The sequence below is a fragment of the Periophthalmus magnuspinnatus genome, chromosome 8 (assembly GCF_009829125.3).
Source record: "Periophthalmus magnuspinnatus isolate fPerMag1 chromosome 8, fPerMag1.2.pri, whole genome shotgun sequence".
NCBI lineage: Eukaryota > Metazoa > Chordata > Actinopteri > Gobiiformes > Gobiidae > Periophthalmus > Periophthalmus magnuspinnatus.
In genome coordinates, this window is record NC_047133.1 from 7,075,497 (window position 1) to 7,100,187 (window position 24,691).

Genomic DNA, 24,691 nt, shown 5'->3' on the forward strand with positions numbered 1-24,691 from the left:
TGTATAAATATATAGCGTATAAAAATGTACATAATGCATAAGAAAAAAGGCATAGGAAAAATATCTCAAATATCACTATCCACATTTTCATATCACATTTCATATTTTCTGCCTCGGATAAGCGGGAGGAAATTGATGGATGGACATTTTGATATTTTATTGTAATTTCGTGAATATGAGTAAGAAGTGCCATAAAGTAGTGGACCTATTATTCCACAGACATTGTTCAGTCTTTATGTCTTTCTATTTCTTTATTTTCTTTCTTTATTTATTTTTTATTAAACCTCTTGTCTTAAATAACTATCTACTTTTTATTTCATTCTATTTTATTGTTTCTTTCAACATTTCTATCTGGACTAAACCACTTTAAAAGCAGATGTTGATCTTGTCGCTTAACATTTGCATCTGGTTTAACCCAGTGTGTATACTATATCCTTAAATACATATAAACTAAACCACCTCACTATTAGGCTGTGTGTTATTGGTAACATTTTGATGACTTCTTCCCATTCACAAGGCTTCATATTTTGTTTTAAATTGTTAATTGCTCTAGTAACAGTTCAAATTTTTTTGGAAACCCACAGATAGGGTGACAGGAGTTCAGTTGGCAGAGAGTTTGGCCACTGATCCGAAGGTTGGTAGTGTGATTCCAGCTCACCCAGATGAACACTGCCGTTGTGTCCTTGGGCAAGGCACATAACCCCTCCTCACCCCCAGTGTCTGTGTACACTGGTGTATGAATGTGTGTGTGAATGGGTGAATGGTTCCTTGATGTAAAGCGCTTTGAGCCTTGAAAGTGGAAAACTTTTTATTAATTTATTTTTTAGTTGTAAAAATTTTTTGTTTGGGTTTAGTCGATACTTTGAGCTCTGCATTCCTCTACTATAATAAATATCGTGTCAGCAGGTTTATTTTAGCTGTGAGTGGAAACTAAACCTGTGCCAAAGTCTAAGATTAAATTTAACTCACTCCACCCATCTGCTCCTCACCACAACGCACTGGTCTAAAGTCTCATCAGAGGTGGGTAGTACTCAGTTACATTCACTTACCCAAATGTTTACTCCTACTTAAGTAATATTTGTATTGAAGTACAAGTACTCTTACTTGAGTAAAAACTGTGTTCCTCTTCCCACTCAAGTCTAAAGTGACTTGAAATTTCTGTCGACAATATGAAATGAACTGAACATTTGTGTTTCTCCAGATAAGATTTAGTTTGGCTCATTTTTGTGTATATTTAAAAATATAAGATTTTGTGATTTATTTAATGTTCACTTAAATTATAAATCAGTTATGTCCCAACAGTTACTCTAATGTATTTTGGAAAAGTACAACTAAAGTAGGAGTAACTTAGTCTTACTCAAGTAACTATTTGAACCATTACTTTGTACTTCTACTTGAGTATTACTATTTTGAAGTAATGTTACTCTTACTTTAGTACATTATTTGGCTATGTGCTAATTTTTAAACAAAAGTCAGATGAGACAAACCAGAACACAAGCCTTTTACAGATTCCAGTGCATTTTATTTCATTTGCTCAGAAACAGCTGCGTGAAATCGTCAGGCAAGATAAATAAAAATGATCATTTTGTTCATTAATGTAAATAGATTTTGCATCTTTAAAAAACAACACAATTTACAGTGAGTTTAAAAAGCCCACAAAGCAAAAGGATGAAACCAGGACCGAACCAGACTCTGCACTGTAAAATATAACAGCTACACAAATTTAAAGGGTCCATATTATACCTTTTTTTGATCTACATTCTAATGTTTCCTCATCAGTGCTTCATTTCATTCACACATGTTTAGCGCACAAACCCTACATATTTAGGATGAGTTCTTCTCTCAATCTGAAAACACACTGTTCCACTATGTGATGTCATTTGTTAATACAGGAAGCACTACGCTGTGTTTTTAAACTCCACTTTTAAACTTCACTAGAATCATTTGGATAATTTCAGGTCTGGAAGAGCCAATTTCTACAACACAAAAGGTGAAAGGAGCTGCTAACTTAAAAGCTATCAGTTCATGACATCACAAGGTGGAACAGAGCATTTTGAGCTTTGTAGATGTAGACAGACTAATAATAAAGAGTTACTCAAACATGTGTGAATGAAACAAAACACAACTCCAGGTCTGTTTTTGAGGAGGTAACAGCATTATAACTTGGCGTAAAGCTCACAGGGGTCAAGTTTGTGTAATATTGGACCTTTAATGATGTGGATTCAGAATATGTATCGTTTTGAGTATTTCTTCTGTTTTCTTGTTTCCAGACAAAAAAAAAAAGAAAAATTCAGTATAAGCATAAGTATACAAGGAAATACATTTAAAGTTTTTAACTCGATTTCGATACTAAGCAGTAGACTTGATACTCATTACCAATTCCGATACCACGATAATAAAAACACTCTTTCTTTAGACAATAGAATGTGATTTTCAACATTAAATGGTAGTACGTTCTACCATGTGGCCTTATATCTGTGTAATCCCTCAGTGGTCCATGGTGTATACTAGTCTATGTGTCTTATACTTGTCCTGATACAGCTCAATATCATTCTAAAGCTATTCAGGAAAGGTAAATTTTTGTCCTGTTAACAGGACTTTTTAAATATCAATCCCTGTGAAAAAAGTACCTACTGTCGTTACTAGTTTTAGAATTGATTAGTGTTTGAATTTGGACTGAACTGTGACTAAACCCAGACTAGACCAGGACTAAATCTGGACTAAAACAGGACAAAACCAACTGTACATCAGGACTAAACGAGGTTCAAACCAGGACTTTTATAATCTAGGTTTTATAAGTAAATGCATCCAAACTAATTCATTTGACCCAAAACTGGATGAATATTCTGAATTCCAAGCAGTTTTGTGTAGATAGCTGTGTTTTTGCAGTGTACAGAACGTCATGAACGTGGCGGTGCGCGGAGTGCAGCAGGGGGCAGCGGCGGTCTGAGCAGAGCACTTCCTGTTTCCTGTCTGAGGTCAGTGGTCACATGGCTTTGACTTTGATCTGCTTCATCTTCATCTGCTTCTTCTCCATCTTCTTCTGCTCACGACGCTGCGCTGCCTCCTGAAAAATAAACACAGGGACAGTACAGATAAGATCAGAGTGTTTTAAATATAGACGAGTGTAGAGGTCAGAGGTCAGAACACCATCGCTAAAACTTAACACCAGCAGAGGGCGCACTAAGGAGAGCAACATCAAGAGCCATATGCAGAGAAGTTACAGCCTCCTCTCCTGTCTGTAGAGAAAGTCTCATCTCTCACTAAACTCACTAAACTGCTCAAAGCTCAGTGCTCCCTCTCCTCTCACTGCCTTACTCTGTGTGTCATTTTGTCAGTAAAACACAGAGAAAATTCCTGTTTAAAACACCACAGTTGATTTTGAGTTGTGTAAAATCCTTATTCAGAGCGCTGCCACGCGGTGTTCAGAGTGTGTTGATGCGTAGGTTTGGGGCTCCACGCTCTGGTGTGCATTGTTTAGTGCCTCAGTTGTGTCTGTCCAAAGGTGTTCAGTGATTGGCTGTTGCCTCGGCAACATTGTCTGATCGATTAGTCTGGCAATTTTTTTTTTTTTTCTACTAACAAATTAGTTTAGATCGTGGTAGCCCTGTGAATGAGTGCCTTTGTGCTAAATTAGACCCATTGAAACTGGAGTGAAGCTGCTTTTGTAAAATGGATTTCTTCAAAAAGACTAAACTGACTTGCTTCTGTGCACAGTAGAAATTTTAGACTCTGAGGATAGAGAAAATTACTGCTAATCACTAAATCAATTCACAATTACTCCAATATTCGACTACTTGTGATTAATGTGCATTATATAATTTTACAACTAACTCCTTTTAAAATGCAGTGCCACCCTCCTTCCAAACTGAAGTGTATGAGAGTAAATGCAGTGCGTGTAGTGACCTCCAGGCGGCGCTGTCTCTCCGGGTCCTCCTCGTTCATGATCCTCTCCTTCTCCGCTCTCTTCTTCTCCTCTCGGCGGCTCTGCGCTGCTTCCTGTCTCTGAGCGTGAGTCTGTTTCAGGAAGTTTTCCTCCACACGAGCGCGGTTACGATCCGCCTTCTGTTTCCCCTGAATCAACACAAGCACAGGTTAGAAACATAACAAAGAGACAAAAACCACCCAGTCAGGTCAGAGGTCAAAGGGGTATACAACGGAACTGGTTGGACATAGCTAGGATTGAATTCAATGAACTGCTCCTTAAACCCTGAATGTCAGCTCAGTGATAACGAGCGTCATAAAGCCAGTTAGAGACAGAATCTCTAAAGCCAAAATTTGCGCTTCAGTCTCTGAGAGTGTTCAACCTGTCCCTGTGAGCATGTATGGACACGCCCTTTGGTTTAGTCCTGGTTCAGTCCTGATTTAGTCCAAGACAAAATCAGGACTAAACTGATCACTCATTGTACACACATATTATAGACTGCTATTTTATTTATATATATATATATATATATATATATATATATATATATATATATACACACGTTACACGTTACACGTTGAGTGGTGGCTCGGGCATCTGCTCAGGATGCCTCCTGGACGCCTCCCTAGATAGGTGTTCTGGGCATGTCCCACCGGGAGGAGGCCCAGGGAAGACCCAGGACACGCTGGAGGGACTATGTCTCTCGGCTGGCCTGGGAACGCCTTGGGATCCCACCGGAGGAGCTGGAGGACGTGTCTGGGGTGAGGGAAGTTTGGGAGTCCCTGCTTAGACTGCTGCCCCCGCGACCCGGCTTCGGATAAACGGAAGAAAATGGATGGATGGTTGAATATATATCTCACCTCTCTGTTGAGGCGCAGCTTCTTTACTTTGTCGATGCTGTAGATCACCATGTTCATCAGAGGCAACAGAGCATCCATGTCTCTGGGGGAAGGGTGGCCCATCCCAGGCACTGTACAAGATATAAAGGGTTAATATAAAGATTACTGTACAAAATCCCAGACATTAAACAAAACACTGCACAAAAGGGCAATTCGAGAGTATCCACAAACCGAGTGTGGACTCAAAACTTGTTTATAGAAACACTTCTACAACTTGTAACAGAGTTGTGTAAAACAGGGAAATCATTTAGCAGAGTATAAAATAGACTAAACTAATTCCACAAAAAGCAGTTTTTAAAGAGCTTTTCAGATAATGTAAAAATAAAAAATATTATATGCATTTATTTAACATTTTAGTCAGAATTGGTTTAATTTAGGGGTACACATTTAAAACCTGACATATAGTTACCGTTAAATGTAAACAGCAGTGTCTTCTTGGTCTCCGGCAGCTTCAGCGGCTGACCCTCCCTAAAAACAGTAAAAACATGAGCACATTATGAAGCTTATGTGAAATACAGAGATATAAACCACAAACAGAAAACGCTCTTACTCTTGCATAAGTTTTGGACCAGAAAATTGGTCCGAAAAATGGATGGACTCGATTTTATCAGCGTGATTGGTGATATAATGCACCATCTAGAAAAAAGAATAGAAAGAGTTTATCAGGGAAAGCAAGCATCTGACACCCAGGAATATAGGAGGATGGGAGGGCATCTGACACACGGGGGGAGGGCATCCGGCGTACCTTGTTGTCCATCACTCCGTCCGTCACCTCTCCCATCTCACTGAGGATGGCCAGAGACTCGGGAAGTCCGAATTTGGCCCCGGACTTGGGCTTGTCTCCGCAGAACTCACTCTGCAAAACACAAAGCAAAGATTTAAGACAAAGGTGAATCAGGTACAGTGCCTTTAATATAGAATGAACCCAATTACTCATTTTGACATTTGGGTTCACAAACTCTATAGCGACTTCTGTGGCTTAAAAGTTCTATTGACAACAGCTGCACTTAATACAGATAAAATATTAATAGAGTCATATTATGATTTTTTTCTGGCATTATTAAACAGATTATTATTTTAAATTGTGTGACTTAATATTGCTTATTGCTGATGTTTTTAGTTTTTAGCAATTAGTATTTTAATGTTCTTTTATTGTAACACTCTGGGATTTTGTTTAATGAAATAAACTGTATTATTATTATTATTATTAATAAAATGGTATTACTGACTTCCTGTTCAAAACTACAAAACTGATAAGACATCTGGTTCCCACGCCATGTCTTGAGTTATGGACCTAATAGCAAAATAAAAATAGCAGGATCATGTAGTGCGGGTTAATACAAACATTTTAAGACCAAAATGACGAGTCTGACCGCACAGTCACAGAGAGAGGGGACACAGTTTTCAAATGTAAACTGAATTGGAGACAGAGTCGATGGAGCTAGAAGCGCTCCTGTGATTACTTCCAATTTGGAACGCGGCGGCTAGCAGGTTAGCTATGCCCATTTATATATCCAGCGTATGCCCTAAACCAGCTCAAATGTTATGTTTGATCGGGATCATTCTCACCAGGTCCTGCATCTCCTTCTGCAGTCGCGCCATCGCCTTCTTCGTTCCCACAGCAAACACAAACGTGTCCATGTCTTCATCGTTCAGTGTCACTTTGATTTGCTGGAAACACAAAAACACGAGGAATACATCAGGGTTAGGGTCACACATGATTCAAGCTTTTTACACAACTGCGGATATGTTTATCTGTGTGTCTCTCATGTACCTTTAACCTTCTGTTTTTGTACATATAACACCAGCAGAGGGTGCTAGGTCAGAGTTCTGCTGTTGGTGCAGAGTTTGTATTTATTTAGGGATGGAGGAATTATAAAGCCATCGGTTAAAAGCCATGTGTTTACCCTTGTGCTAAAAAAGATTCAACTAACAGGTCTTAACCAGTGGTGAAAGGTAACAAGGTAAAAGTTGTAAAGTACTGTAGTTAAGCAAAGTAAACATGCCTAAAATTTACACTTAGTACTTATATAGTACATTTTGCATACTATTTTTACTTCACTACATTTTTAAACAGGACTGAAAACTAAAAGTATTTTTTGTTATCTGAGACCTGCTGAAAAGGTTGAGGGTTTATATTTAAAACGTTCATAGTTTAAGCAAAACAAAAATATACAAAAAACACACACAGATAGAAATAACAATCGATTCAATTATGTTGAATAAAATTCAGCACAAATCTTCTATCAAAATCTCTACATTTGAAACTTTATAAGATCAAAAAATTACCATGAAATACTTTTACTTTTAACTCTTTAAGTATATTTTTAAACAGGTACTTTAATATTTTTACTTAAGTAGATTTTTTCATGTGATACTTTAACTTTTACTTGAGTATTTTTTGTGCTGGTGTCTGTACTTTTACTTAAGTAATACAATTGAGTACTTCCACCACTGTCTTAATATAATGAAAGAAGACGTATGTCCTGTTTGTTCTCTAAGGCAGGCATACCCAAAGTCCGGCCCGGGGGCCAAATGCGGCCCGTGTACAAATTTCCACTGGCCCTCAGCATCTGGAATAAAAATAATTATGTGTGGCCCGAAAATACACATGTACAAGCTCACTGACTTTTATCGCCAACTGGATAAAGACAAGTTTAAAGAAATTCAAACCTTTGCTAAGAAAATGCAGTTTGTTTGGTTATATTTGTGTGAGAAGACGTTCTTGGTTATGAACTTTAACAAGAACTGTGTGAGGACAAATCTAACTGACTCTCACCTGTGTGACACTTTGCACATCAAAACCACCGTCTTTGAGCCAGACCTGGTTTATTTACTACAGTCCAGATCTCAGTTTCACCCTTCACATTAGTGCAGGCCAGTTATTTGTTCTCCTTCTGAGGTGAATATATCCTAAAATCTCAGTGAATTTATTTTATTATGATTATCAAAACCACAGTTTAAATGTTTACTTTTTTACATTAATTTTGTTTTTGAAAGGTAAAATCCATTTGCAATAAAAAGAAAAAAAAACAAACAATTAAATAATTGCTTTGCAGTTAATATTAATGGTTCAAAGGATGATCAGGCCGAATGGTCGGCCCCCAAACAGTTTCACCTCACCAAATCTGGCCCTCTTTGTAAAAAGTTTGGACACCCCTGCTCTAAGGTCTCCAGAAGTATGGGACATTCGTTTATCTTTGAGAGTGATGGGTAAAACTCACCACTTGGTCACAGGCGGGCCGCATCATTCTGGCCAGAACATTGAGCAGGTCTTGTCTCTTCAGGAACTGGAACAAAACAAGACAAAAACATTCAAACCTCAACTTTAGAGTTTGGATCTATGTGTTAAATGGGAAGTACCTGATTTTATCCATGTAATAATATATAAAATAATATATACATTGTAAAAGCAACTCTTAGGGTCAGAAAGAGACCGCTGTCTGCCATCTGCATCTAATTATAAAGTGTTTTATTGGCTCTGAACCAGGAAGCAAGGCTGGTCTCTGTTAGCATGCTAGTTGTTATTTTACCATAAATGCTAACCCCACTCTGGTCGCTCAGTTGTGAAAATAGCTTATAAACTCATCATGGTGAATAATTAGGATGTTACGAATGCAAAAAGTAAGCGAGGAATAACTCTGAAACACTGAAAAACATTTAAAATTAACTATTTCTGTTTTTCACATTTTTAAATCGATTACAGAATCTCAGATATAAGCATCCCGCCCTCGTATACTGCCCCTTGCAGTCCTGTGTTGTGTTACCTTGAGCTTGATGAGCATGGCCCCCTGTATACGGCCCCGTCCTGGCTGGTTCATGTATTACCTTTAGCTGTATGAGCATGGCCCCCTGTACACTGCCCCGTCCTGGCTGGTTCATGTATTACCTTTAGCTGTATGAGCATGGCCCCCTGTACACTGTCCCGTCCTGGCTGGTTCATGTATTACCTTTAGCTGTATGAGCATGCCCTCACAGCAGACTCTCCCGGAGCACCACAGATTATAAATATGCTCGTTCTCCTGGTTCAGGGTCCCGGTGCTCACGGCCTCTTTACTCGTGCCATCGTCTCCTACAAACAGACACCACATGTCATTGTCATATTAGTCATATTACTGTCACGTTTCATATTAGAGGGAGGAGCAATGAAATTAGACAAGAATTCAGTTAAATTCAGCTGAGAGAAAAGGCATACATCTTTCCCTCTGGACTACATTTATGATCAAAAAGGCTGAAGTACTTCTGTCTGCACTGTCATATTTGTCTTGATTCGTTTGGCGTTTTATCTTTGGCTCCACCCCAAACCACAATTCAGCTCTGTGATTGGTGACCCAGGCCCCAACCACGTCAGTGAGAGCCAAGACAGATGAATTATGATATTTGTGAGTTTGTGACCAAAGTAGGACTAACTAGACCAGAACAGTAAAAAATTAAGAAACATTAGAATAAATCTGCCCAATTCTGCATAGACCAGAGCACGCACTTTTATTATCTGGACTTTGTTTTAAGGTTGAAGTGAATTTTTCTGGTCAGACCATAACCTCTATAAAGATGTGAACTAAGAGTCACCCATAGTATCCAGTTCCAGTCAAATGAAGCTCATGGCTAGAAGTGATAGTGGTGAATTTGGGGCAGAATTCTGACCGCGAGTATCATAGCAACCAGACAGCCAATCCAGAGGCATGAGTTGTCCCTTCCCAACCGCACCGCTGGTTTAGCAGTTAGCTGGCACTTAGCAACACTGTCAATCAAACCTGTTGCTAATGTTGGCAGAAGCAACCTCAAGGTAAGAAGGTGCCTGAATTGTCTGTTATTAATGTTCATATCTTGATTTACAAACACAATAGCAAAATAAAAACACCAGCATCATGTAGAGCGGCTTAATACAAACACTAAGAACAAAATGACAAGGTTCACAGCAGCAGTTACAGAGAGAGGGATGATATTTTTTCATTGTAAAGTGAATTGGAGCCAGCGTCAATGAAACACGGTGGCTAGCAGGTTAGCTATGTCCATTTATATATACAGTCTACGGTTCTTACCAACAAGGGCAAAGTTGCTCTCGAGCAGCTCGCGGTGAGAGTTGAACCAGGCGTGGGCCAGGCGGCTGTTCTTGTTCTTCCCGATAATGTAGTTCATGATGTAGGCCAGAAGTCCAGTCACCATCAGGATCTCCATGTAGTAACTCTCCCAGCTGTTCTGCAGGTGAGCCGGCACCTGCACACGAAGAGATTTTAACTTTACCAGATAGAATATTAGGTCAGGTTTACGAACTTTAAATAACAAATTCTACAAACCCTACCTGTGTCACCAGATACAAGGTACACATGTTCAAATCAAATATAACTTTCACTGATAACAATTATAACGCTGATTTATTCTTAATTACAGAAACATTTGCCATGATTTCCAAGTTGTTTTGTTATAAGTTGGTGATTTGGTTCTTAAGGCCATCATCAGAAAGCAGAATGTTACCGTGTGGATGATGAGAGGGTCCTTCATGGAGTGACTGGTCTTCTCCATGTCCCCGATTCCCTCAAACTCCTCCTGGTCATATTTACTGTACAGGTCCTGGTCCTGGAAACATGACACAAGATTAACTTAGTAATATTTATCACACATGGAAAAAAAAACAATTAGGGCTGTAATCGATCAAAGACGTGCCCTGTGCATTGACTAAAAAGGAAACATGTGATGTCATTTGGTAATACAGGAAGTGCTCCACTGTGTTTTTAAACTCTATACAGCTTCATGAGAATCATTTGGATGATTTCAGCCCTGAAATTGCCAATCTCTACTGAACTAAAGATAAAAGGAGCTGTTAAATTGAAAACTACCACTATATGACATCACAAGGGGGAACAGAGCATGTTTTTGATGAGGGAACAACATTATGACATGGCTTAAAGTTCACAGAGTCAGTTATGTGTAGTATGGGACCTTTAAAAGTTAAAAGGCATAGAACATTTGGCTCCTGACCTGTGTCTCTGGGTCGTCGAAGCCGTCCTGCCCTTCCTCCAGCTCCACCGTCGCCTCGTCATCTTCGTCTTCGTCAGCGGTGGAAGGGGAGGTGTATCTCGGGGGAGGGGAGTCTTCGGGCTCCGTCACAGTATCTTCGCTCAGTTCTTCAAATTCCGCAAAGTCGTTATCGTCAAAGTCCGCCAGGTCCTCCCCATCATCAAAGTCATCGTTATAACGCCCCCTGGAGACTGGAAGAGCCAGGAGGAAGAGGAGCAGGAGGGGCAGGGCACGCATGCTGCTACTCGAGCTTAGGACAGAACTGTTAAAATACAGAAAATATATTAGTTACTACTGTGTGTATTGTGTCTCCATGGGAACTGCTAGAAATGCATGCAGAACACTCTCAGCATGATATCACTGCAACATATCAGTTGTTCATATTCAACATTTAATCAGTCTTTTTGAACAGTAAATCTATTTTTATGTTTGTGACGATAAAAAGATCAACAGTGTAATTTCTCTGTGCTGATATATATGTCATAGGTCCTGGTTGTTTTTTTTTAGACTATGGGGAGATTTAGGATTAGGGGTTAGATTAGATTTACAAGGCTGCTGCTCTGGACTTGAGTCGCCCATCAGAAATAATGTATAAAATTCTGTTAAATATTGCTTTTTGTTAATAAACCACTGTACATCTCTGCAACTAAATTACTAAACCCATTTTAAAACCAATGAAAACACAAAACCATTCATAATACATAGATTCTGAATATGCTTAGCTACAAGGTTACTACCTCAAAATTTAAAAATAAAATAAAAACTGCTTACCCCAAACTAAATTTCACCTTTTGGCTATGAAAACTCCTCTGTTCAGATGGGACTTTTTAATTTATAACTTCAAACTGAATTTGGATTATCTTCTACACATACTTTGGCAGTACACCTCTTTTGATAATTTTAATTAGATTTAGATAATAGAATCATTTAAAAGCTCCATTTGTCCCCTTAAACCTTCAACCATCAGCTCTCATGGTTTTTATCACGCTTTAGTCACAGTTGGCTCTAACCTTTTGTTTTGTCCCAACCCAAAACTACTCCCACCACACTGTAAACGAATGTGCCATGTGTTTAACCTGCTGTTGACAATAGTGGCTGTGTTTACCTAGTAACAATGAAAGAACAGATGCTGCAGCAGCCAAAACAATAATGAAAACCCCAACCCTAACCCTTTTAATTACATTTTTAATTGAGCATTTAAGAGACTTGGTTGTAGAGTGACAGTTTCATTTAATAAAACAATGCTATAGTTTTCAGTTTGATATTCTTATTGGTATTTTAATTTCAGCATAATCCTCATTCGGTTTGTGAACAGGAACAAAGACTGGGCAAAGAAAACTGGCCTTAAATTTTAAACATAACCAGCTAGTAAAGATTAGCTTTTATTTAAGCTTCTGTCACCAGGACCAGCATGAAGCGAAAGTTAAATATTAGCATTTCGGCTACAGAATTGGGCTAAATCAACTACCCGATCTGAAGTTAATAACCGCATTTCTCTGTACGTTTTATCACGGAGCTAAATGAGTATTTTATTCTTCACGTGATGACATCTGCAAGTTTAAATCCCCCTGTTAAACCCCCATCCCCATGATTAGCACTTAGCAAATCTCTATTAGCCTGATGCTAACTAGTGCCGCAGATCAGGCAGCGTCCGTGCGTGGAGAGCCAGTATGAAACCCGCTTTAAATGTAACGCAGACGTGGGTGAGAAGCGGAGGTCTGTACCTGTGTGTGAGCGGTGACAGAGAGTCAGGAGCCGGGTGCTGGAGCTACGATGACCTTTGGGAGAATCCGGAGTTGCGGAGTGTGAGGAGTGACCACAGCGCGGTCACGTGACATACTGGGAGTAAACAGGGAAAGAGTCACCGCCCCCAGCCGGTGAGGAGGAGGGAGGACAGGGAAGAGCCCAGACTAATTTGGTTTACACTGAAGGCTGGGTTTGGAGAAATATATTATACACACCACAGGCAAAGGTTTGGACACACTTTTCCACCTATGTTTCTTCTTTATTTCCATGATTATTTACACCAAAGTCATCAAAACTATGAATGACACATATGGAATATAATAAACAAAAAGTAAATTCAAAGTAACTTTTTCGATTTTAAAAATATCCCTTTGCTTTGATCACTGCTTTGAAGTCTTGGCATTTCTTGACCCTGACACGACACAGCTGTGAAGTGAAAACTATTTCAAGAGACTTCATCATGAACCTCATTGAGAGAAGGACAAGGGTTTGCAGCTGTCGACAAACCAAAGAGAGGAGACTCTGAGGGTTTGAATATAAACTATAAAACGTATTTATTTCAGTTACTTCACTTTTTTCTTTGCAACATGATTACATATCTTACTTCATATATTCCATGTCTTCTCTATGTGTCTAAAATGTACAAAGTAGTAAACGAAAAGTGAATGAGAGGGTGCCTAAACATTTGACTGGTAGTGTATAATATACTTGAATAATGTTTCCTCATCAAAAACACTGGATAGAGTTGTGGTCATTCATGAGCATGACACACACATAAACCAGGGACTAAACCAGCCATTCCCAACCTGATCTCAAAGATTTTCAGCGGATCCCACCCTGGGGATCCACCGAGAAAAGAGCTCCAAACTAGACTGTGTGAATTGTGATGAAGGGACGGTGTGTTAATTGCTTCTATAAAGTATTATACAACAATTACTGTTCAATAACATCTTTATTAACCAGAAAATGCATCTATTTTCCTCTTTTAATTATTTTCTCAGGTAGAAGAAGGATGTTAGAGTTTTGTACTCCTCTGCTCTGGTCTCCTCTGCTCCGGTGTGCTCTCCTCTGCTCTACTCTCCTCTGCTCTGATGTCCTCTCATCTGCGCTTCTCTCCTCTGTCCTGCTCTGCACTTCTCTCCTCTCCTCTGCTCTTTTCTTCTCTCCTCTTCTCTCCTCTCCTCTGTGCTCCTCTGCTCTTCTCTCCTCTGGTCTGCTCTCCTTTCCTCTGCTCTTCTCTCCTCTCCTCTGTGCTCCTCTGCTCTTCTCTCCTCTCCTCTGTGCTCCTCTGCTCTTCTCTCCTCTCCTCTGCTATTCTCTCCTCTGTGCTCCTCTGCTCTTCTCTCCTCTGTTCTGCTCTTCTCTCCTCTGCTCTCCTCTCCTCTGTGCTCCTCTGCTCTTCTCTCCTCTGTGCTCCTCTGATCTTCTCTCCTCTGCTCTCCTCTCCTTTCCTCTGCTCTCCTCTCCTTTCCTCTCCTCTCCTCTCCTCTGTGCTCCTCTGCTCTCCTCTCCTCTGTGCTCCTCTGCTCTTCTCTCCTCTCCTCTGCTCTTCTCTCCTCTCCTCTGTGCTCCTCTGCTCTCCTCTCCTCTGTGCTCCTCTGCTCTTCTCTCCTCTGCTCTCCTCTCCTTTCCTCTGCTCTCCTCTCCTCTGCTCTCCTCTTCTCTGCTCTCCTCTGCGTTCCTCTGCTTTGGCCTGGTCCGGTCTGCTGTGGAGCTGTGTGACGTGTGACAGCTGCAGTCTGGATTTAGTCCGTCTCATGTCCTGATTTAGAAACGCTCTGCTCCTTGTCTGCTCCAGTTCTCGGAAAAGTTAAATATTAAAGAGAACGAGTGCAGGGGCAAACAGCAGAGGCTCAAAGTGATGACATCTTAGGCCTATACTCAGAAAACATGTTTTTTTTTATGTATGTGCCATTTAATCTTGGAATAACAGCAGATATAGTATCAAATGAAAAAAAAAATCTATCTTAATATAAAAATAAGCTTTCTGTCGGGTAAAATCTCAATCCCCTTGTGCCTTGTTTTTGTTTTGTCTTATTTTCTATATTTTTTGAGATTTTACCCAACAGACAGCTACTTCTTTTTATATTACTTCTTTTTATATTACTTCTTTTTATATTACGCTAAGAATGAATGTAATGAAAGTTAATATTTTATTTTTATGATTTATGTGCCATTATTCCAGATGCCAATAGTTTCAAAATAAAAAAATAAAATAAACACACAGGCCTAAGGTGACATTACATTGTGCTTTTACTCTTGTTTTTTTTTTTTTTTATATTGTCTGATTTTCTATATAAATGTTTGAGCTTTTTCCTACCAAACTTTTACTAACGATTTAAATATTTTCAAGTTAAAAGAAGCAGTCACCAAACACGTGCCCACGCAGAACTTCTCATCGGAATATTTTTACTTTTATTCTTTATGTTTGAAAACTACAGGGACGTTTTCAATTTGATGCCATCTCTCTAACTGAATTTCACATTTGAAGAGTTAATTTGCAAAAAAAAAACCCTCATCAGATTCTTGTAGTTTACTCTTAGTACAGCAATGATTTCAAAAGTCAAATGGATTTTACTGCTGCAAATAATATTACATCCTTCCTTGATAAAATTCACTACTACACTATATTCACTGAACTGTAAAAGGCAGGACACAGACCGCTCCTTTAAATTCTTTTGTTTTGTAATTGGAGCAGTAATTTAGGTCTGAAACTAGTTCAAAAATCGCAACAAAATCATCATCATGATCTGGATCATTGAGTCTAAACCATGCCATGTGCTGTGTAACTATAATTTATGAAACAACACCACTTTAGTTTTGTCTGGTTCAAATGGAGCACAGTCCCGCCCACTTTGAAATCCGCTCACGGCTTGGAACTATCCATTCATTTTTCCCTGTAGACTTTGAACTCTTCGTATTTAAATTTTTCCGAAGACATTGCGGAGGCTAACAGCTACATGCTAATTAATATCCTGTTTTGGCTGTTTTAAATCCAAAAAACACATTTAAAGGGCCTATATTACTCTATTTTCTGATCTGTTATAATGTCGTTTCCTCGTCACAAACAGACCTGGAGTTATATTCTGAGTTCTTCCCTCAAACAAAAAACACCCTGTTCCACATTGTGATGTCACGTGGTGATACAGGAAGTGCTCCACTGTGTTTTTAAGCTCCACACACCTTCACTAGAATCATCTGGATCATTTCAGTCCTGGAATGTCCAATCTCTACTGAACTAAAGGTAAAAGAAGAAACTTGAAAACTACCACTTCATGACATCACAAGGTGGAACAGAGTGTTTTGAGTTTTGGAGATGTAGACAGACTAATAATAAAGGATTATTCAAACATGTGTGAATGAAACAAAACACAACTCCAGGTCTGTTTTTGAGGAGGTAACAACTAAAAGCTCACAAGAGTAGATTTTGCGTAATATAGGGCCTTTCAAACACAAATTTCAGACACAAATTTTACATAAAAGTACAAGTCTTGTGGTTATTAATTCCACAGAGCTGATGAGACCTGAGCTTTCAAAATGTTAATATTATTTTTTGTTTCTGGAAAGTTTTTGGGAAAAAATAAATGGGAAATTGGGCGATGACTTCTCAGTTTTTCACTTTCTCAGTCTAAACAAATGAATCTAAATCATTCTTTCTAGATGCACAGATGACAAAAATAATCTTACTTAAGTGTTCGTGTCGACAAAACTGAGAGTGACATTTTGCCCTGAATAAACCCTCCATATGCCCGTCTGGGTGAAAGAAACAAACCCACACATTACAACGTTTCAATTCTAAGACATGAACCATACATTTTATTTGAGTAAATTTAATAATAAAACTTTATGAAAAAAGCTACAACATGACCACGTCTTTTCTTACACTGCAAAACACAAACAGCTAAAACCGCACGAGTTAAAACCACTTGAACTAAGAATGTTAATAATTTAAGTAGTTTTAACTCATTTAGACTTTAGAAATATTGTGCTTGTGTCGCTCTACAGTTATAATCTTTGACACCTGTGGATCATTATGTTATAATCTGCACATTTTGATTCATAATATTCATATAAAACAGGTCCACGGACTGAGGTGCCCAATGGGAGCTAACGTCGCTGTAAACGTGCAGTCAGCGCCCCCTATGGATTGTTGGTACCAAAACGACTACGCGACCCCCATTTATTTACGATTTACGATACTAAAGAACAGACTTGATGCTCGATATGGATTCCACGATAATAAAAACACTCTTTCTTTAGACAACAGAATGTGATTTTCAGGATTAAATGGTAGTACTTTCTTTTATATTCTGTGGCCATATATCTGTGTAATCCCTCAGTGGTCCAAGTAGGTTTTTAGTATCGATACTTTTGTTTTACAGAGATTGGTACACTTAACAAGTCAAAACCACTTAAATAAAGCTTAACATTCCGATTTTAAGCCATTTTAACTCGTGCGGTTTTAACCTTGTTTTGCAGAGTAGTTGGTTGTATTTATATGTATGTACAGAGCCTTGTAAGAACATGCTACAAGACACAAGTTTGAGAAAAAACATGAACTCTCACTCCACTCTCACAACTCATACAAAACATGGCATTTTTTACAGTGAAAAGTCATACCGCACTGTAAAAATCATCATTTAAATGACTAGAATTCAGAATCATAAACGTGTCGGCTCATTTTGATGTACTGCGGTGTTTTTTTTCAATTAATCTTAACATTACATTCTTCATTCACTCCACGGTGAGTATTGTAGCCACAGCTGCCCTGGGACAGACAGGCGAAACAGGCTGCCAATCTTCACGATCTGATTATTATAGGTCTTATTACGAGACTCGTTTCAAAACACATCCGATTCAATATTTGTGGAATATATTTTTTGTAAACAGTTTTTCTTGATTTAATTGAAATTAGAAAATTCATCAAAGTATTAATTCAAGACCTAGATTTTAAATACATCAAAACTACAAACAATTTAAAACTTAAATTCTAGTCATTTTAACCCATGTGTGATTTTTACAGTGCGCTCACTCCACACATTTGAATCAGCGTACTTTTTTACAGTGATGAATGAAAATTATGACGAGACGAGATCAAATTTGTACAAGTGACTCTGAAGGAGGTCGGACCGAACGCTGTGGCACATTTTTGTACAAAACCGCTACTGTTCAAGAGGGTTCACTGCAAAAAAAAACTAATATTGACATAAAATGAGTTAAATTCATTTAAAATTCTTTTTTTTTCTTTTTTTTACAAATATTGAGTAATTACTGAGCAAAAAAGACTTTTTACTGAGAAAAAGTCGAAATAAATACATCTAAACTGGAAGAAAATGACTCAACAATTCAGAATTCAGGTCATTTTAAATATAGGTATGTTTTTGCAGTATTGTAACATTTAGAACAGTTTGAACCACAGACTGTATAAAGAAGTGGACTAAGTGTGACGTCACCCATTGCGACCGGCTGCATTCTGAGGAAGCCCATCGAGATCAGAGGTTTTAGGGGCCAATTTGGAGCAGAGTTCCATATTTGAAATTCTGACTGTGAGTATCATAGTGACCAAAGTTGTTGAAGGTAACGACCGTTCACACCATATGGACATTTTAAGACCCAAATAATGAGCCTGACAGCAGCATTTACAGGGAGAGGGGCCACAGTTTTTCTAATATAAAGTGAATTAGAGCCAGAATCAAAGAAGGCAGGAGCGCGCCCATGACCATTTCCTATTTGGAACGCAGCAGCTAGCAGGTTAGCTATGTCCATTTATATATACAGTCTATGGTTTCAACCGAGCAACCATTACAAGTTTTACACGACTTTTCTACATCGTTAAAGTGAGTGAGGTGTATTGCTCAAGGACACAACAGCACGGTAAAAAAAAAGCAGAGATTGAATCACAGACCTTCCAGTAACAAGACACCTGCTGAACCGCCCGAGTCGCAGTCGCCCTCATGGTCTGTAGTTTTGACCACTTCAGTTTTTCTCAGTGCATTTTAGGACCAGAGCGCTCTTATTGTGAAGGTCCATGGTGAGGTCCGGATACTTCCTGTGTCTTGAGTTCTTCGTCGTTGTTTAGAGGAAACAGGGCTTTTCTTCAGAACATTTTTCAAACTTGACCAAAAAGAACGAAAAGCAAAAACATGTTGTTGCTTTTCAGAATAAATAAACAAACTGATGTGAGAGTGAACCTGGAGAAGAAGGTGTGTCCTCTCTGAAACTGAGGTCTGAGATTCACACAGATCTGAGGAGGTTTGACTTGGAAATGTTCACTTATTTTGAGATTAAACTGAACTCACATTTGAATTCTAAGCACTTTCCACATGATACCTCTGTAGCCACAGCTGCCCTGGGACATGCTGACGGAAACACGGTGGCCATTTTTCAAGGGCACAATGAACCAGGTAGAATGTGAATGGAACCTCCAACCGTCTAGTTACAAGCAGGCTGCTCGACATCCTAAGCCGCTGTTTCTCTAAATATTTGACGGTTTTCAAGATCAAATTGTTCCATTTCGTATTTCAGAGCAGGGGAAATGTTGGCTTGAGATTCGAAAATAAAGAGCTTACACAAAGTCAAAATATCTGTATCTAATGTAAACTGGTCCAGACTTCTGTAGACTCTGCTAATGGTCCAAAGGCCCATGCCCCCCCCTCCCTCCCCTCCTCTGTGTGCCCTTCACAGCCAGAGGGTCCCTCACACCCGCAGGATCTCCAGGCAGTTGTTGTAGCAGATGGCGATCCAGTCTGGCTGTGTGGAGGCCCACTGCACATTATTGATCTCCCCCTCGGCGGTGTAGGCCAGGATCGGGTCCTCGATCGCTCGGGGCATCTGCTGAATGTCCCAGATAAGAGCCTGGTGGTCGTCCGCTAAAAGAGACGACAAAACAAATGGATTAAACAGATGGAAGTTTGATTATTGAAATATAATATAGTGAGGCACAAAAGCAGAATGTTCTTCAAAAACCCACTTCACCACGATTTCCCTGCCACACAGTGTGACGTCACCCAACGCTACAGGAGCGACCTTGGGGAAAGAAGGTCACTGATCTGTCTATTAATAATGTTCATCTTGGTTTACGGACAAAACAGTGAAATAAAAACCACAGGATCATGTAGAGCGGGTTGATACAAACATTTTAAGATCCAAATGACGAGCCCGACAGCAGCAGTTACAGAGAGGGGCCACAGTTTTTCCAATAGAAAGTGAATTGGCGTGAGAGTCGATGGAGCTGAAGTACATGCCCATACTCAGTTCCCATTTGGAATGCGGTGGCTAGCAGGTTAACAATGTCTATTTATATATAGTCTATGCCCCCTGATGGTGATGTATTTGGTGTAATATATTGATCATGCTGGTTTCTCACCGGCGGTGCAGATGTGGCAGGAGGAGTGTGGGGCCCAGGCGATGCCGTTCACACAGGCGCGATGGTTATTGAGGCGCGCCACAGGAGTACAGGGCACACGCACGTCCAAGATCACCACCTGCAGAGGGGGAATCAGTGAGGTACTATACACATGGAGTATATATGAACAGGCCTGTCAAAAGTATCAAAAATTTGATACTAAAACTAGTACCAAAACTAGATACTTATTTGAGCAGGTATTGATACTAAAAATGTCCCTTTCACAGGACAGAAATTAACCTTTCCTGAATAGCTTTAGAATGATCTTGAGCTGTATCAGAACAAGTATAAGATACATAGACTAGTATACACCCATGGACCACTATGGAAACTACCTGGACCACTGTGGGATTACACAGATATGAGGCCACATGGGAATAGAAAAGAAAGTAAGCTCTGAACCAGGTCTTACCTCCATGCCGTCCATGGCCATGGTTGCCAGGTAGTTGGGGTCCTGTTTGTTCCAGCAGAGCCGCAGCAGAGGGTGATGCTGTGGGTCTTCATAGATGATAGTGCTGTGCTCCAGGTGCCTCAGATCAAACATCCTCACGGAGCCGTCTGCCCCAACTGACGCAAACATGTCCCTGCCCCCTCCGGCACGGCTGAACGCGATGTCATACACCTGCAAAAGAGAGACAAGGGGTCAAATGCCCGTGTTCTGCAGGGCATCCACAGCTTTCACAGGGGTGGGATTTTGTAGAGATTCAACATGACATTCAAAAATTTAAAATCCTCAAAGTGCCTAAACGTTAGCTTTGTAAGATTTAGCCTAGGCCTGCTGTGTTATCATACGGTGGGTGGAGCTATACCAGTATTAAGGCCTTAAGCATCAATGAGTACAAGACATGAAAGCACATGAAAATAACACAACATCATCTTTGGTTCATCTTCCAGATCTTATTATACTTCCATGGGTTTAACCAACAGTGTGGAAATGGTTTAGCTTTTTACATAATAAACACTTTGACGTTACAACGTAGAGCAATTATTTCCTTCAGACTGACCTCTTTGTCGTGAGCGATGAGTTGCGTCTTCACGTGTCCAGAGACCAGGTTCACTCTGCCCAGGACCTGCCCTGTCTCCAGGCCCCAGATGGTGCAGGTGGTGTCAATGCTCGAGGTGCCTGAACAGAGCCACATACACTGAAAACTCACACGAAACAAGGACAGTCACACTGTTCTTAATATGAATCTCTCCATACAGACATGTGCTCACTGCAGAGACCTGTGAATCTTGTATTAATTTAACAGAAAATCTCATCTAGCTAATAGGATTAGCATTATAATCATATCTAAAGTGTATTTTTGCTCACCAAGCAGGTTGGGGTCCACCTCGTTCCAGTCGAAGGAAGTGAGTGGAGCGCAGAAGTCGGAGTTTTTGTTGTTGTTGAGCAAACACTCGAGTCTCGTCTCTGTGTCACTGACCTGCAGCAAAAACACAAAACATGAGTCACATTGGTCACAAATGGATCTATTCACCAGCACAAGAATCTTTTGGAGGTTCTACTTTGTTAGTGACACATTTGAAACAACTCCAGTGGAAATCTTCTACTTAAATACATTTAAAATACATTTTTCTCTCCTACACTGGTATTGGTTTATATCAGGTATTGACAGATACTTAAAGCTAAAGTATCAAAATCAGTATCAAAACTGAAAAGGCTGGATCTGTGCAGCTCTAATGTTTAATCATGTGGAACTGATATTTTGACACTGACGCTCTTGTCTTTACATTGTGGCTTAAAAAAAACAACAAAAAAACATAAGAGACTGAAGGAAAAAAAGACCTGGATCTGTCATGTTTACAATGTAGATTATCCAAATCAATTCAAGTTTATATAAATAACACATTTGAAACTACTGAAGTGCTTCACAGAAAGGCTAACAAAAAACAAACTCACAGATAATACGAAACACAGGAAAAGAATAAGAAAAACACCAAGAGATCCTGTCTAGCTAGAGCTAAATGCAATATTATGATGATGTATAGTGCACAATCAAGAATACAGGTAACTCAAGTGTTTTAAGGCCTAAGCGCCTCTCACCCTCCATATGCGCAGGTAATCTCCACTGGTGGCCAGCAGGTCTGGGTACACTCCCTTGGTGTCAGGAATCCACATGATTTTGGTGGTGGGGTACGGATGGTCAAACGTGTTTCTGCAAACAAACTCTGAGCTCTCCTCCTCCAAACCCACCAACTGCACCTAAGCAAAAGATGAAAGAGAGACAGCAACGAGTGAGCGCTCTGGGTACAATACTGACCACTGGGCCTGGGACGATACTGAAATCTGGTGTCACGATTATCACAGCCAAAATAATTGTGATTAACGATTATATCACAATAATGATTAAAGTTACTGACAGTTTAAAAATGTTATGGATAATAATAATTATAATGTTAATATTATGAATAGGTTCCATATTATTTCAAGTTTATTTCTAGCACATTAAAAAAAAAAAACTTTAGTTGCCCAAAGTGCTTCAGATAAAAGTTAACAAAAAACAAATATACAGATAACACAATATACAGGAACAGAATAATAAAACACCTGTATATCCTGTATAGCTAGTATTAAATGCCATGGAGAAAAGGTGGGTTTTCAGTCAAGCCTTAAACTGCGTTCAAGACAAAGAGGATCTGTAGAAATGTACTTTTTCTGCACATTCTGTTGATACAAGGACGATTATCTTTGAAAAAAATGTCCCATGAGTGATTTTTCTTGACGCTTTTTATCACAATAATCGATGTTATTGTGTATTGTTCCAGCTCTGATCACTACATCAACTCAATCGTCCTGATCACTACATCAACTTGAAGTTCAATGCATGTTAGACTGACCAATCATTTCGGGGTCAATACTGATCATGGCACTAGTGGGAAAAGTTCTTATTTTTCTGTTTTCAGTTTATGATGAAGATTTGAGCTGTAGAACACTGAATTATGAATTTCTATGACTCGCTATAGTTACGAGCCAACTACATAAGTGTTCTGTTATATAGCACTTTTAGAAATATATATTATTCTTTTTTAGATAATTCTGCTTTAGAGTTTCAATATTACCATTTATCATCTACACTTACTTCAACAATACATTATTACAATACATTAAATTATGCTCGATAAAATAAAAATAAACCCATGACCCAGCCCCAAAAGAAGACTGATGGATGATATAAATACATAACATTAATAAAAATCATTAAGGCCTCATTGGAACCGGAATATTTCCAAGCATTTTTAGACTTATTCTCAGGAGGAAAGGTAGAAACACTTCACTTATCAATAGTACAATTACTTTGAAATAGTATTCTTCTGTAATGTGAGTGAATTTTATATTTGTTTAGCAGAATGAGCAGTTCTAACATTAAAACTGAAAAAAGATGTTTAGTTCATGACAGCACCACTCAGTACAACTGAAAAAACGACTTAACTTACACAGCTCTTTAAAACCCTCTACTCCTGAGAAAAAAAGATTTATATGCAGTGGGGGAAGAAGTACTCAATTTTGTTACTTAAGTAAAAGTACAGATACTGAAACAAAAAATACTTACGTAAAAGTATCACATTAAAATATCTATTTATGTAAAAGTATTAAAGTACCCGTTTAAAAATGTACTTAGAGTAAAAAATAAAAGCATTTCGAGCTGATTTTAAGATCTTATAAAGCTTTAAATGTAGTGATTTTGATAAACATTTGTGTTAATTATGATCAACAGAAACAACAGAATCAATCCTTTGTTCTGTTTATATTTGTATATTTTTGTTTGCTCAAACTACGAACAACCCTCAGCCTTTTCAGCAGATCTCAAACAATAATAAAAACACTTGTACTTTTCAGTCCAGTTCATAAATGTAGTGTAGCAGAAAGTAGATAACTGCTCTCTGATCTAGTGCAGTAAAAGTAAAAAGTATACACTGTAAAATCTACTTCAGCAAAGTACAGATGCAATATTTAAGTAAAAAATAAAAATAGGTACTTTTACTTCGTTAAATTCCACCACTGTTTATATATAAATCCAAACGTTTCAGTTTCATTCACACGTTCATTTACTCCGCTGTAGCATTAGCATCATTAGCATTAGCTCCGCTCTCTCTCCGCGGACAATAGCCGTGTTTACGTTGTGTTTGCTTGTGTTTGTGTGTTTACCTTGTTGTTGTACTCCTCCACGAAGCTGCCCAGCGCCAGACGGAAGCGTTTGTCCGGCCGCACGCTCCAGTTCATGGCGTACACGGTCCATGGCGCCTCGTACTTGTAGATCTCTTTTCTTTTCCCGTGCATCGACATCTTTTTCGACTCTCCAGCAGCGGCGCAGCTAACAGGCTAACCTCGGTTAACTCCAAAAAACCCGCCTCCGCCCGGATCCTGTCGCGGTTTAACTAAATCTTAAACAGCACACAGGTGCAGATGGAGCCAGTGGAGCTTTTGAACAGAATAAATAGTGATCTTTAGTGGAAAATGGGCCAAATTAGCTGACAAAGACTGCCATAACTCGCACCAATGGGACCTGAGAAGACACCAAGCCAGTTTCCGGTCACAAATTTCACAATAAACTATTTAATATTTCGGAGTAAAGTTTCACAAAGACATGACAAATCAACTAATGTCTCAATCTCTAAATGAGCACATTATTTATATGTCACACATTTTCACGTATATTTTTAGCCAATTCGTTTAGTTTAAATCATTTGAGATCTTAT

General features: G+C 39.1%; 2 protein-coding genes across 2 annotated transcripts; both read right to left on the reverse strand.

Moving 5' to 3' along the window:
• Positions 1–1,504: 1,504 nt before the first annotated feature.
• On the reverse strand, positions 1,505–12,679 carry ccdc47 (coiled-coil domain containing 47). Its single transcript, XM_033970674.2, has 13 exons — positions 12,567–12,679; positions 10,804–11,104; positions 10,300–10,401; positions 9,867–10,041; positions 8,775–8,896; positions 8,049–8,114; positions 6,394–6,495; positions 5,570–5,680; positions 5,375–5,460; positions 5,234–5,292; positions 4,786–4,895; positions 3,907–4,074; positions 1,505–3,067 (listed from the first exon to the last, which is right to left on the reverse strand). The coding sequence occupies exons 2-13, from the start codon at positions 11,077–11,079 to the stop codon at positions 2,987–2,989; spliced, it is 1,458 nt and encodes a 485-aa protein (XP_033826565.1). The 5' UTR covers positions 11,080–11,104; positions 12,567–12,679; the 3' UTR covers positions 1,505–2,986.
• Positions 12,680–16,375: 3,696 nt separating this feature from the next.
• On the reverse strand, positions 16,376–24,516 carry dcaf7 (ddb1 and cul4 associated factor 7). The gene is made up of 7 exons (XM_033970680.2): positions 24,141–24,516; positions 22,038–22,196; positions 21,306–21,417; positions 20,998–21,116; positions 20,406–20,615; positions 19,955–20,072; positions 16,376–19,457 (listed from the first exon to the last, which is right to left on the reverse strand). The coding sequence occupies exons 1-7, from the start codon at positions 24,276–24,278 to the stop codon at positions 19,285–19,287; spliced, it is 1,029 nt and encodes a 342-aa protein (XP_033826571.1). The 5' UTR covers positions 24,279–24,516; the 3' UTR covers positions 16,376–19,284.
• Between the last annotated feature and the right edge of the window lie 175 nt (positions 24,517–24,691).